This window comes from Pteropus medius, unplaced genomic scaffold (genome assembly GCF_902729225.1).
Source record: "Pteropus medius unplaced genomic scaffold, Ma_sr-lr_union100, whole genome shotgun sequence".
Lineage (NCBI taxonomy): Eukaryota > Metazoa > Chordata > Mammalia > Chiroptera > Pteropodidae > Pteropus > Pteropus medius.
Window position 1 is genome coordinate 20,163,255 of NW_024349803.1, and position 14,471 is coordinate 20,177,725.

Consider the following 14,471-nt stretch of genomic DNA (forward strand, 5'->3'; position numbering starts at 1 on the left):
TTGATGCTGAAGGAAGCAAGGTGGGTCATGTATAATAAAGAAGAGGGAACACAGTTGTGCTGTGCCTAGGAAAATTCTTTCCCAGAATACGGCTATCAGTCTTTCTAGTCATCTAAATTACTGGATTTGGCATGGACCAATGCACAAGTGGATGGCTGAACATTAGTCCTGGACAGCTGAGGAGGAAAAACACTGTTGGCAGAGCATTCGATGACACTTATTTTCCTAGGCTGTTTCTTACATAGAGAGTAGAGTTATCTGCCACCTCCCTGCCCCGCCATCACCCCCCACAATTTGTGCCATAAAAACAAACAGAAAATGCAGTAAGAGCTGACATGACTGCAAGGTCAGAAGACCCAATTTTTTCCCTGTTATTTGGAGTAAACAGTTTATTGACAAATCATTTTAGAGAAATAAAAAAATACATTGGTACAAGACCTTTCACAATATCTTTCAGATAACTGGCTATAAAATATAGTGTTAACCAACAGCCCAAGGATAGAAACCCAGAAGTAAGCGGAATTAACACTGTGCCATGCAAGGGGAACCATTTCTCCAACTCACCAGTCCCCAAAGGGAGCCTTCTGAAGTGGCGACAATGGTAGCAGCTCTTGGGGTGTTGTACATCAGAGCTAGTTCTCCAAAACTGCCACGGTTGTCATACTGACCAACAGAGCGGGTTTGATTATCTTTTGACACTAAAATATCATAAGTTCCCCTGAAAGTATAACGAGAAACAATTTTATTTATTACTTCTAATAATAAATTTAAGAACTGGCAGTTGGTACACAAATAGAAGGTGCATATGATATAAAATGTTGTTATAGAGGATTCTCAACAGATTTTTGCATTTAGACTTTGTATTCTATGACCTTGCTAAACTCAAATACCAGTTCTAGTAGCTTTTTTGTAGCACTCTTGGAATTTTCTAGAGGGTCATGTCATCTGCAAACAAAGACAGTTTTACTTCTTCCTTTCCAATCTAGATGCCCTCCATCTCTCCTTCTCTCCCACTTTTTCTTTTCCTTATTGCATTGGCTAGGACCTACGTACGGTATTGAATAGAAGAGGTGAGAACAGACGTCCTTTTAAGGAGAAAACATTAAATTTTCCACCATTAAGTATGTTAGCTGTAGGTTTTTTATAAATGCCTTTAATCAGGTTGGAAAAAAGTCCCTCTGTCCCTAGTTTGCAGAGAGTTTTTATCAAGAAAATGTGCTGAATTTTGTCACATCCATTTTCTGCTGCTATTGAAATGACTGTATGGGTTTTCTTTTGTAGTCTGTTGAAAACTAGGATGTAGAACTGATTAAAATAAAGAAACCAAAAAAATAAAATTTCTATCTGTTGATAATGGTTGCTAAATAATAATATTCAGAACCGACAAGCATTTAGAGAAATAGGAACTCTCAATAAATACACCACTGAGGCAAATGTAAATGTACCCTAGTTTCTGCAAGATCATTAACAACATATAGCAAATTCCTTAAAGAGACCCTTTAACACAGCAATTCCATTTCTAGTAGGCATTCTAAAGGAGATAATCGAAGATACTGAAAAAAGATTTAACTGCAGGGATGCTCATCAAGTAATATTTATAACAGCAAAAATTGTAATTTAATCTGCTAACAATAGGGGATAGGTCAAATATATGTCTATATTCAGATTGTACGGTCTGTATAAATGATGACATAGAATAATACTGCATCCCATGGCAAACTACTTAAAATAGATTGTAAATATCAGGCCACACAACAATGTATGACCCAACATAAAAAGTATATATATGCAAATGCAATAGAGTCAGCTCCATTTTTGATGTTTGATTGTGTTAGCTTTCAAGCCCGACCACTGCGATCCTCCTTACTTTTCTGTCTCGCACCTGGAAAAGCTGATAACAAAGCCTTGGTGCTCCCTTCTTTGGCACTGATGAGAAATTCAAACAAGTGCCAGCCCATACACAGAGAGAGTATCCCCGCCCCAGCCCCACCTTCTCACCACCATGAAATTCCAAGCCAGTCACTCCTCCCTGCTGTCTCAAGTCATTTTTGGACCTTTTGGGAGCCTACCCTGCTCTCCCTAAAAAGCCTCTTTATCTGAGTAAGAAACCTTTTCATTCTCTTACTGTTTGTTTGGTATCATCAGTCTCGACATCTAAACCAAATTTGAGATAATGGATCTGACCTCAACAGTAAAGCTCAGGGAAGGTGGAGGGGGAAGGAAGGATATATTCTGGTGATGAAATTATGGCTAAATTACTTTTTTCCCTATTTTAATTTTTTTATTTTCTAAATTTCCTATAGAGTCTCTGCTTGTCTGATAAATTCACCAGGTGGCATATGTTACACAAGAAGCAGAGAATAAAGCCAATCACTCGACTATCAGTTACATGGCACCAACCCTGCTCTTAAAGGAGCTCACCACTCAACAGGGCCACTAACGTGTAGTAGACCTGCTGGACAATGCAAATGTTATGAGGCTACGAATGGGAAGCAAGATTCAGAGTAGACCCACTTACGTGTTTTTCGTCCCTCCTCCAGGAGACACTAGCTGCTTAATTTGGGGAATTAACACAAACCATTTCAGGCAGCCACAAAGCAGTCTTTCCTAACCTCTCTCACTCAGGTCCTCTTCTAAATAATGAGACATATTTTTATCACTGTTGTTACATTATGTAATAATTATCTGTTTAAGGGTCTGTCTCTCCAACTAGATAATGAGTTTTCTGAGGTCAGGAACAATATATCTTTTTACTTGAATGATATCTTTCTGACTTGTTAATAAGCACTTTCATAGCATACAAAAGTTAATCTTTCTCATTCACACATGTAACAAACCATTCTGAAGTTTAGGCTATGGATATGTGTGTGTGGGTGCTTGTTTCTCAGGCTGTAGGTACCTACTGGGATTCCTGAGTTGGTGGGGGAAACATGGCAGAGCAAGGGGGAAAGGTAGCTGCTGGAGGTGGTGATATACCTTAAAAAATTATTCTGTCACTACTTATAGAATTCTATGTAGAAAGCATGAGCATAACAGATAAAAGTAAAACAGTCTTTAAGAAGATATTATTTGTATTATCTTTACTCTTTAAATAAAACATTTCTTCTACTTACAATACTGTCACAAATATCAAGAACCCAAAGGTTTCCCAAGTGAGAACGTTTTCTGTTCAACAATTTGAACGAACAAAGACTTTTGACAAGACAGTGAACCAACTGAACCTTGATGGAGATTAAGACAGTACTGTATAAACTGAACCTTGATGGAGATTAAGACAGTACTGTATAGTAGACAGTACTGTATAAATGTTAATTTCTAATTTTCATAATTGTTCTATACTTACATAAAAGAATGTCCTATTTTTAGGAAATACACAATGAAATATGCAGAGATAAAAGGGCATTACACCTGCAATTGACTCTTAGACACCTAATAAGGCATATGTGGTAACACATTAACCTGGGGAACCTAGGTTTATAAGAATTTTTTATACTATTTGTTTATAAGAACATTTCTATAACTCTGAAATTACTTCAAAAGAAAATAATGGAAAATAACAGAAGTTATTGGGTGAGGCAACGTCTTATTTATCTTAAACTCTGGTGAAGGTGTTCTTTTCAGGACCGACAAGGGGGTCATGAGGAGCCTCCCAGATGATACTACCAGCTCAAGAAGTTAGGACACACGAAGGCAAGCAGGTCAAACCCACACAGTTCATATTTCCCAACACGACTTGTATCTGGAACGGAGCCAGAAGAGGCCAGGAGCATGGAGGTGGAGGCAGTGTACTCGTGAGTAGAGTTAGGCTGGGACTGAAAGATCCAGAGCACAGCAGTGTCACGGCTATTTTTCGGGAAGCCAGTTTACTTGAACACTGGCAAATAACACGTTCATAAAGCACATCGCACCTCATCATAAAGGAGACGCTCTACTGTACATAGTGGCAACCCAAGTATGAGCTGTACTGACTCGAAACAGCACTGGACAGAGAGGGGCATGCCGTAGACAGAGTGGGGTGAGCTTTGGGAAGCTTGTTCACTTGGCTAAGTCCTCTCGGGGCTGAACGAAGCACAGCGTAAAGCGCTTGTCCTGAATCATAAATCCTAAGTGTGGCCGCACAACTGCAAAGCTCCATCTCCTACCGTTCTATGACATAAAAGTTGTCTCCGTCGTCTCCTTGGTCAATAACATGCTCATCGACTTTGACTGTCCTTTCAAACATGGCATCGAGGACTTGAGAAAGCTGTTCCTGCAGGGTACGCACAAGGAGAAAAGATGGCTTTGACATTTGCTGGAAAAAAAAAGACTATGTTTATCTCAGTTTGTAACTTGACGGAAGTCTCCAAATCAAACTGTTCGAGCGGAAATCTACATGTCTGAAACAAATGCTTTCCTGTGACCACGCAGCTTTGTACCTTCATGTACACAGCATAGTTGCCAAGTTTTTTGAGGTAGTATTGCTTTGAAAAAACGTTCCATAATTTAAGCAAAAATAGGTATCGAAATCACGGTGCACGTTCTCCCAGCCATACCCACATGACTGTCACTGGCTTGATTGCTCCACTATGTCATGTGTAAAACTGTATGATGCCACCTTCCTACAACTGTTAATCTTAAGAGGATCATCAGCTCTAAGGAGCTGGGATGGCTTCAGAGGTTAGCTATACAACTGCTCTGACCAGCCAAGCACATCGCTTCACCCCTCTGAGCCTCAATCTTTTCATATGTAAAAAGGGAGTTAATAAAAAATTTCTCATGCATCAATTTTTGTGACTAGAGAAAAATCTAAGGAAAGTATTTATTACACAAAAGGTACTCAATAAATTAGATCTATCGTCAGACAACTAATACTGCTCAGCCATTTATATACAACACGTAAATTACTTACTTACCAACATTCCCTGCCATTACCAGAAGGTAATTGTACCAATAAGTATACTGGCGACAAACGAAGCTAATAAATTTTAACAAAACAGTAGTCTCAGTCTAGGGCTAGGGTCTCACTGTCAGGCAGGGAGATCACGGATTGTCAGGGGGCACTAAAGAACACCAACTCAAAGAAAGACTTTCTCTTTGGAGGAATATGGACTGAACACCTGACAAGGGATAATTTTATTGCTGCACAATTCCATGTGACTTGGTGTTCTGTCGGTGTTACCACGCTATCTAAAATACCTGAGTATCACCAAAAAGCATCTCTTTAATTCCATAGTTCCATGTGTGTTGTATACTGTACAAACTGACAAATACTGAAAAGATAGGCTTGCTACTAATGTCCCATCCACATTCATGTGGAATGTGAGACTAGTGCTACCAGAAATCTCATGTTCAAATACAGCCACGTGCCACAGAACAACGTTTGGTCAACGAAGGACTACATATACAATGGTGGCCCCACACGATTATAATGGAGTTGAAAAATTCCTATTACTTAGCGAGGCTGTAACTCTGTCAACATGGTAGCGCAACGCATTACTCATGTGTTTGTGGTGATGCTGCCAGTTGTATAGCACGTACAATTATGTGCAGTACATAATACCTGATAATAAACAACTATGTCACTGGTTTATGTATTTATTATACTCTATTTTTTACTGTTAGGAGTGTTCTCTTTCTACTTGTAAGAAGAAAGTTTGTTGTAACACAGTATGCTGTGTTATGCCGGCAGCAGCTTCATACATCTCTTGTTTACTGGGTCTCTTCATTGCATCATTTTCTCCCGTGCATGATTTAGTCGCCTGCTGTTTAGATATACTTAGATACACAAATACCACTGTTACAAGTGCTTACAATATTCAGTACAGTAATATGCTGCACAGGTTTGTAGCCTAGGAGCAACAGGCTATACCACATAGCTTAGGTGTATAGTAGGCTACACTTTCTAGGTTTGTGCAAGCACATTATGTTTCCATAACGACAAAATCACCTAATGCTGCACTTTCTCAGAATGTTTTCCTGTCACTAAGTAATACGTGACTGTACAGGTAACAAATTCAAATTTTCATGGACAATACAGACCAAATATACACATGTACACCTGGCTGTACGTGGCCTATGGGCTGTCCATTGGCAGCCTCTTGTTCTGAGTAACTCTTCTTCTTTTAGCCTGGACTCTTTAAAAAAAATCAGTGCCATGAGATAGAGAATAAGGTACCAGGGGAGCATTGTAGGTTAGAGGGAACTAAAATGACACCATGACAACCAAAAACACGTGATTCAGGATTAAAAAATAAAACAAAAAAGCTATAGAGAACTTTACTGGGAAAATCTGAATATGACTGTATGTTATATAATATTATTACACCAATGTTAAATTTCTTGGGTTTAATAATAGCATTGTGTTAATGTAGGAAAATATCCTTGTTCTTAAGGTATTTAGTGGCAAAGAGTCATAATGTCATAAACATATTCATAAATGGCTCAGAACATGAGGAAAAAGCTATTTATATGCACTTATATGTGTGTGTACAATCACACACGAGAGGAGTAAATGTGGCAAAATGCTAACAACCGGTCAGTCTAGGTAAAGGGTATGTGAGTGTTCAAATACTATTCTTTTGACTTTTGTAAATTTGAAAATTAAAAACAGAAACTTGGGAAATAAATTTTTAAAAATTGAAACAAATACACTCATCAGAATGGCTAACATTGAAGAAGATAGGCAACATCAAATGTTGGTAAGAATATGGAGCAACTGGGAATCTCATATACTGTTGAAGGAATACAAAATGGTACAACCATTTTGAAAAAGGTGTGGCAGATTTTTAGAAAATCAAACACATACCTATCCTATGACTCAGCAATTTTGCCCTCAGGTATTTTACTGAAGAGAAATGGGGAAAAAAGTTCACAAAAAGACTTGTGTAAAATGTTCACAGCATTATTCACAAGAGCTAAAAATGAGAAACAGACCAGGTGCCCATTAACAGAAAAATGATTAGGCAAACTGGTATTTTTATGTAACAGAATACTACTCAGCAATAAAAAAGAATGAACTAACATCACCAGCAATAAAACATACAGACATCACGGACCCCTTGATACGATGCTCTAAGAACACTATAATTTGTGTGTTAGTCTGGTCAAAAATGTATAACCACATGCCAATCATGAAGAAACATCAGGCAAATTCAAACCGAGGTACATTCTATAAGATAACTAACCAGTACTTTTCAAAGTGCCAATATCATGAAAGGCTAGAAAGAACTGAAAACTGTCACAGATTGGAGACTAAGGAGAGATAACAACTCACAGCAACATGGGCTTCTGGATTAGATCCTTAACCAGAAAAAAAAATTAGTAAAATCTGCATAAGGTTTGTAGTTTAATAGTATTGTAACAACACTAATTTCCTGGTTTTGATAACATTACTAAATTTATGCAGATGTTAATATTGGGGGAAGCTGATTAAGGAATATATGGAATCTCTACTTTTTGGATACGTTTTTTCTGAGTTTAAAACTAGTTCAAAATAAAAAGTGAAAAAAGAAAAAGGAATGAACTAAAATATGCAACATGGATGAACATTAAAAAAATACTGTGCTGAGTGAAAGAAGTCTTACACAAAAGAGTACATACTGTATGGTTCCATTTATATGAAATCCTAGAACAGACAAAGAATTTTACTGTAGAATAAATCAAAATAGTAATTGCCTCTGCGGGGGAAAGAGGCAAGTATTAATCATGAAGGGGCATAAGGGAACTTTCTGGAGTGGTGGCCATGTTTTATATCTTGACAGGAGTTTGGATTGCTAAGTGTATGCATTTGTCAAACCTCAGCAAATGCATACTTTACATTAAAAAATTACAAACGAATATTGAACTCTAGTTCATGAAAAGCATGCTAAAGTATATAAGAAAAAATATACTGATATCTGCAATTTACTCTAAAATACACCTTCCATATTTCACTTACATGCGGAATCTAAAGAACAAAAAGAACAAACTAATCAAAACAGACTCACACATATAGTGGACAATTTAGTGACAGACAGAGGGGAGGGGGGGTTTGGGGGGCTGGGAGAATGGGGTGAAGGATTAAAGAAGTACAAATTAGTTGTTGATAGATGGTCACGGGGATGGGGAGCATGGAATAAGGAAGGTAGTTAGCATTAATATATTGGCTAGGTGGAAAACCAGAGGAGAGTAGGAGCAATTAGGGGTATTGTTTTATAAACTATGTAAATGTCTAACCAATGTGCTGTATACTTGAAACTAATTAAAATAAAAAATAAATAAATAAAATAAAATACACCCCCCAAAATAAGATGGGTTATTGCAGGAGCCAGCAAACGGCCACCTGATTTTGTAAATAATGTTTTATTGGAACATAACTACAACCTTTCAATTATGGATTATCTACAGCTGCTCTCCGACTACAATAACAGAGTTGAGTAGTTGTGACAGAAATATTTACTATCTGGTTCTTTAAGAAAAGGTTTGCCAACCCCTTTGCTGAGGAATGGGTAGATGGTAATATAATGTAGCAAACATGGTAAAATGTTTATCAAGGCAGTGAATAAATGCGTAATCCATAAAATGCTTTCAACTTTGTTGTATTTGAATATTTCCATGACAAAAATATTTTTAAAATAATTAAATCAGAAAATTCAGTTATTTTCAACACTAAAATGGTAAAATGGCATTTTCCAACATTAAGAAAACTCTGAAAATTTTACATAGCAACTTCTCTTAGAACATCTGATGGTATTAAATTTACAAGAGGTTTTATTCACAGTAGATAAAGAAGCAAGTCCTCTTTCCATTGATATAGATGGGCCTTCCAGAGAAAAGAGCTGACAGAGACCAGTATTTCTCACAACCAGCCTTTCCTTGAGCTCATTGTCCTTGTTTTGCTTTATCCAGCCTGAGACTAATAAAACTCATTAAAATTCTAGACATTCCTGTAACCACACAGCTACCAAATAGACTGGTTTATAGACACCAGGGATGGTTGCTTCCCTTGACTAAATAATCACGAACTCATGTTTGACCAGCCGGCTTCCCAGGATAGGCTATAGAGGTGTCTTCAGAAGACTTACTTGCAGGAGCTGGGTAGCAAGAGAAATCTAATCCCATCCTTCCTATTTCTGCACATTCGGGGATTCTCCAGTAGGCCCAACACCTCAGCCATTCATGTGGCTTCAGAGTGTGGCCCTCAAAGTAAAAAAGAAACAGGAAATTTGAAGATTCTGTCTTCAGGAGGTAGCCCCTGCTCTCTATCTCCACCAAGGAACGGAAGACAAGTCCAGGCAGAGGTCTCTATGCCAGGGCCCTGCAGATAAATACCACTCTGTGTGCACCCCACATCTGAAGTCCTCACTGAGAAGTAATCACAAGAGCTGCCCCACACCTAAGGTCTGAGAAGCAGTCACACACTTCCAGTGGGTTAACTGATACTGATGAAGAGAATTCCACACTGGCATCTTTGGAGAAATTATTCTGCAGCATGAATTCAAACTCTTCAAACTAAGCCAGGGTCATGCAAACCTGAGCATTTCCTTTTTACATGACCAAACTGTATAGTCTCCTCAAATGGTATTGTTTTGGAGGAAGTGCCAAAGCCGTTCTGAGAAATACTAAAGTCATCTGAAAAGCTAATCATGGGTTATGATGGTCAACAGAATGCAAACATTCATAAGTAAGATGACTCTGAAGTTTTATGCTTATATAGCTGGCTAAGACACTAAAAACTGTTTAAACGACAAACAGGAAAAAAGCTAAAGACAAAAATATTTTAAAAACTAATGTTACTTGTGACAACATGGATGGACCTAGAGGGTATTATGCTAAGTGAAATAAATCAGAGAAAGACAAATAACCTATGATTTCACTCATTTGTGGAATCTAAAATCAAAAAACAGAACAGAAACAGACTCACAGATACAGAGAAGAAACTGACAGTTGCCAGATGGGAGGGAGATTAAGTAGCTAGGTAAAAAAGGTGAAAGAATTAACACAAATTGGCATTTAACAAAATGGGCACAGGGATGTAAAGTACAGCATAAGGAATATAGTCAATAATATTGTAATAACTATGTATGGTGCCAAGTGTGTCCTAGACTTATGGGGGCGATCACTTCATAAGTTATATAAATGTCTAACCACAATGTTGTACACCTGAAACTAATATAATACTGAATTCAAATGTAAGTGGAAAAAAAATGTTTTTTTAAATCAACATTACCTGATCAAGATTTTTGAAAAGGAGAATATCTTTGCAAGCATCCTGAAGTCTGCATCTCTGTTGATCAGTTTTAGGATGGATCACCTGTCAAGCCAAACAAAACCAAGAAAATTTTTTATTTCTTTTAAAAATCCTATTTACAAATTGGTATATATCTTTTTTCCTTAAAAATGGAAAAAATTAAGAGAATGTTTACTATAATTTTAATTCTATGCACATACTAAGCAGTGCCTTTGTCATGGAGGGGAATGTGTCAGAGTAAGAGCGCCTACCCCGGAGCCGCCCACTGGCTCTGCGGCTGCCAGTAAGTCAGCTACCCCCCGGGGCCTCAGAGTTCTCATCTGTAAAGCGGAGGGTTATAGATTTGTTCATTCAAATCTACGAGGTGCCAGGCACTGTCCTACCTCTGGGGACACAGCTGTGAAAACAAACAAAAATATCTGTGCTCACAGTCAATACATAAAATATGATGAAGAGTGACAAGGCCAAGGAGAAAAATAAAGCTGAGAAGAATGTTAAAAAGTGTGTGTGGGTGTCCAGATGCGACGGTGCTGAGAAGGAAGTGAGGACAACCTGAGGGAGTGAGTCATGTGGATCGTCTGTGGGAAAAGCACCTCAAGCAGACGGAACCATCAAGTAAAAACAAAGCCTTATGGGAGGTGAAGAGCAAATCTGAGAAATAACCAGGAGACAGGTGTGATTGAAGCAGAGCAAGGGGGAAAGATCAGGATAAGACCAGGTTGAAGGGGTGGGTGGGGATGATGCCCAAATCACAGAGGGCATTGTAGGTCACGGAATTGGAACTTTTTTCTAGTGACATGGGGGCAATTTGAGAGTTGTGGCTGAGGAAAGAAAGAGATCTGACTAATGTTTTTAAAGGCCCACAGCAGCTGCTGAGTAAAGAACTGCCTTGAGGGAAGAAAGAGTGAAAGCCAGGAACTACTATCATCACCCAGTGCCAGACAGTGGTGGTTAGGAACAGGGTGGCAGTGACGAAGGTGCTGAGAAGTAATGGAATTCTGGATATGTTCTGAAGACTGAGCCCAGTGGATTTGCTGAAAAATCGAATGTGGGTATGGAAAACTCAAAGGGGCTGAGGGTAACACTAAAGTTTTGGTCCTGAGCAACTGGAAGGAGGAAGTTGCCATGAATTGAGCTGGAGAAGACCGTGGGTGGAGAAGAATGTTTAAAGGGAAATAATCAAGGGTTCATGTTAAGTGTGAGTTGTCTATTAAAATCTAAGCAGAGATGGAAAGTAAACAATGGTTATACAAGCTAGAGTTCAAACATCAACAACTCATTCTTATTGGTGGTGGTAGTAGTGGTATCTATAAAATTAGAGTTGTGCTAAGGATTAGATGAGTTAATACATGCAATGTTTAAAACAGTACCTGACATTCAGTCAGTGCTCAAAAACTACTACTATTATTAGATATTCAATAAATATTTATTCAATTAAAGAAAACAATTATTGCCTAGTATTGTTGTTATAATTGAGAGACTTATCAAGCTCCTAAGTATCATCTTCATCCTAAAAAAAAGTCCTCACTTAATCTACCCAGAAAAAAACATATCAAGTGTTAAATATTTTGAATTTATGACATTAAAAAGTTAGTAAAAAGCCATTTTAACTTTTAAAAGTCATCGAGAATTTTGTAATATCCAGAATAAAAAAAATTTTAATCTACATGTCTATTGTATTCACACAATGGTAGCATTTTATTATTAGAATACTTCAGAAATCTTTCATAGGCTTCTCATTTTAAGGCATACTGAAAGATCATTAAAGTTTCTTTTGTAACATCAATCTTTTAAAAATGATGCTTCATAGTTGCTTTTATAAAAGTAATTTGTTAACTGTACAAGAGTTTAAAAACCTGAGTTTTAAAAAAAGCACCCAAAAGTCAACCACAGCCCTGCCATAATCACTGTTAACATCTGGGATATATCCTTCCAGATATAATTGTTTGTACAAATAAATAAATAAACAAAAAGAGAGACCGCTACTACAACACTGTAATGACCTCCACTGTCACATCCTTAGGAAGGATCCAACTGTTTCTGAAAAATGAACTCGTCAGGCAAATGCCGAGTCAGTTGGCTTGACTATGTTGAAGGTTTTAACAGCTCCAGCTAGGCACCCCTTCTTACCAATCCTTCGAATGGCATCTTGTTGAGATTTTAATTTGTATTCATTTTAATTATCAGCATAATTAGATTTGGTGTGTAGAGGAGTAGGGGACAGAGTGGGGAATAAAACAATTCTACCTAATACCTCTGCCACAGTTCTTACCCTTGGATCAGTATCTTCCTCTTCCTCATCAGGATTATAGGTCTCAGCACAGACTAAATTTGGAGAGAAAAAAATAAAAAGCAAAATGAATAAAACAGATGTGTGCTTTTACTAGAAAAAGAGAAAGTGAACATAATTTCCTTTTAGTCACTTTTTGCTAAATCTCTAACTGTAATGATTTTTTTAATCCTTTCTTTCAACTAACAAATATATTAAGTACTTACTGATGACAGGCATTCTGTTAGGTGCTGAAAAGCCAACCCTTTAGGGACTGGTGGTCCCAAATAGGAGAGAGATGATAAAATACATCATCTACTAAATCCTAGGGTAATGGCAAGGACAAACTAGGAGGACCCTCTCTGCTGAGTTATGAAGCAGGGATAGAAAACCACAAAGCATAAGATATGCAGTATATACATATGGATATGGAATAATTATAAAAATAATCAATTAAAATAGCTCAACATCATTATGTACATGAATGACCTAAAAATAAGAATGAATTTTAAACAAAATAAATACTATGTGTCAGGCTCTGTTCTAGGTACAGTATTATATCAATTTAAAACCAACTTGAAAAAAAAACAACAACTTGATTTTCTTTGTAGGTGACCTATGTTTGTACTAGCTGCCTACAGGACTTGTCTTTGTCATAACACAAGGATTTAAAAAATATTTACTGAATAATTGTTTATGATAGCAAAATATCAGAAATGATGTAAGTACCCACTTGAATAATACAGTTTTAAGAAAGAATGAGGAAGATCTTCATGGGCTAATAAATAGTGAGGTCTAGGGAAAAAAAAAGGCAAAAAAAAAACCAAAGTGAAGAGTATATCTAGTCTGCCATAAGGAAGAACTTCCATGAGAAAGGAGAGCTGAGAATGAGGGGGAAATAAACATATGAATATATTATATATACCTTTTTTTTTACCTATTTATTTTTCCAAAAGGAAACAAGAAAAAGATAAACCAGAAATAAAAATTTTTCCTAGAAGGCAGGCAGAAACACAAAAAGAAGGTATTTGGAAAGAAATAAAACTTCTGTGAAGAAATTTTTTTACAGTTTTGAAATTTAATTCATGTTAAATTTTTTATGTATTTAAAAACCTAGATTGATAAGGATGGATGGACCCTACAACTGAATACAAAAAGAAACAAATGAACCTAATTATACATCAGGCTGATAACATAATCACAGAGAAGGAAAAGAGAGTTATTTTAAGTAGCTTCTGAACATAGTACTCTGACCATCCACCCTCAGTGGGATATAGTCCAATGACAAAAAAGAACTGTGGTTGGTAGTGGTACAGCAATTCCAAAACTCTTCTGTGTGTATTACAGTAGTGAATAAATAAGGAAACACACAGATGTTTTCACTGGAGAGGGTAGAAGCATGGAATCTAAGGATTAGGATGGCAAGGTCAGTACATGACACATTTATATCTTACCTTTAGGTGTTAGTAGCAAAGAGAGAATGTATTATCTAGTGAATAAAAATTTATTTGACTCACTAACAAAACTGTTTTGCCAGGAACAATCTAGATGTGATCAGTGATGTTGCCCAGAATGCAGCAAACCTGTTCCTTCTTTACAATGCAGGGGAAATTTCTCTTTTAATAAATTCTCAATTATCTGCAATAGCTGTGTGGCCTGGAGACTCAACGGCAGATCTCTACCTCCTCCTCTGCATAACGAGCAAACAGGAATGAAGCCCCACTGAGGAATGTCATAAGGATTCAAGTAGGGAAGCGGCTGGCACACAGTAAGGGGAGAGTAAGTGCCAACTCTTTGAACGATAACGGTTATTATTTCGTTCCGTTTGTTCTGGTTTTCAGGAATATTATTACTATCTTGGTTCTATTCTCTATCTCAGCTCTTTCAACAACAGTCCTTTCTTCAGGGCTGCCCTTTATCACAGATTTTTCCTTTAACAATTCTGCTTTCCTGGCCTTCTCTATGTATTTAATTCCTGTTTACTGTTTAGTTTCT

At 37.2% G+C, this 14,471-nt stretch overlaps 1 protein-coding gene across 2 annotated transcripts in view; it reads right to left on the minus strand.

The window, feature by feature from the left end:
* PRKAR2A (protein kinase cAMP-dependent type II regulatory subunit alpha) overlaps positions 1-14,471 on the minus strand; it is a 96,200-nt gene that overhangs the window by 47,686 nt on the left and 34,043 nt on the right. For both annotated transcript variants that reach the window (XM_039837685.1, XM_039837684.1), the window contains exons 3-6: positions 12,480-12,532; positions 10,187-10,270; positions 4,143-4,249; positions 565-718 (exon numbers count right to left, since the gene is read on the minus strand). In XM_039837685.1, coding sequence (XP_039693619.1) covers positions 565-718; positions 4,143-4,249; positions 10,187-10,270; positions 12,480-12,532 — 398 coding nt within the window. The remainder of the gene's footprint in view (positions 1-564; positions 719-4,142; positions 4,250-10,186; positions 10,271-12,479; positions 12,533-14,471) is intronic.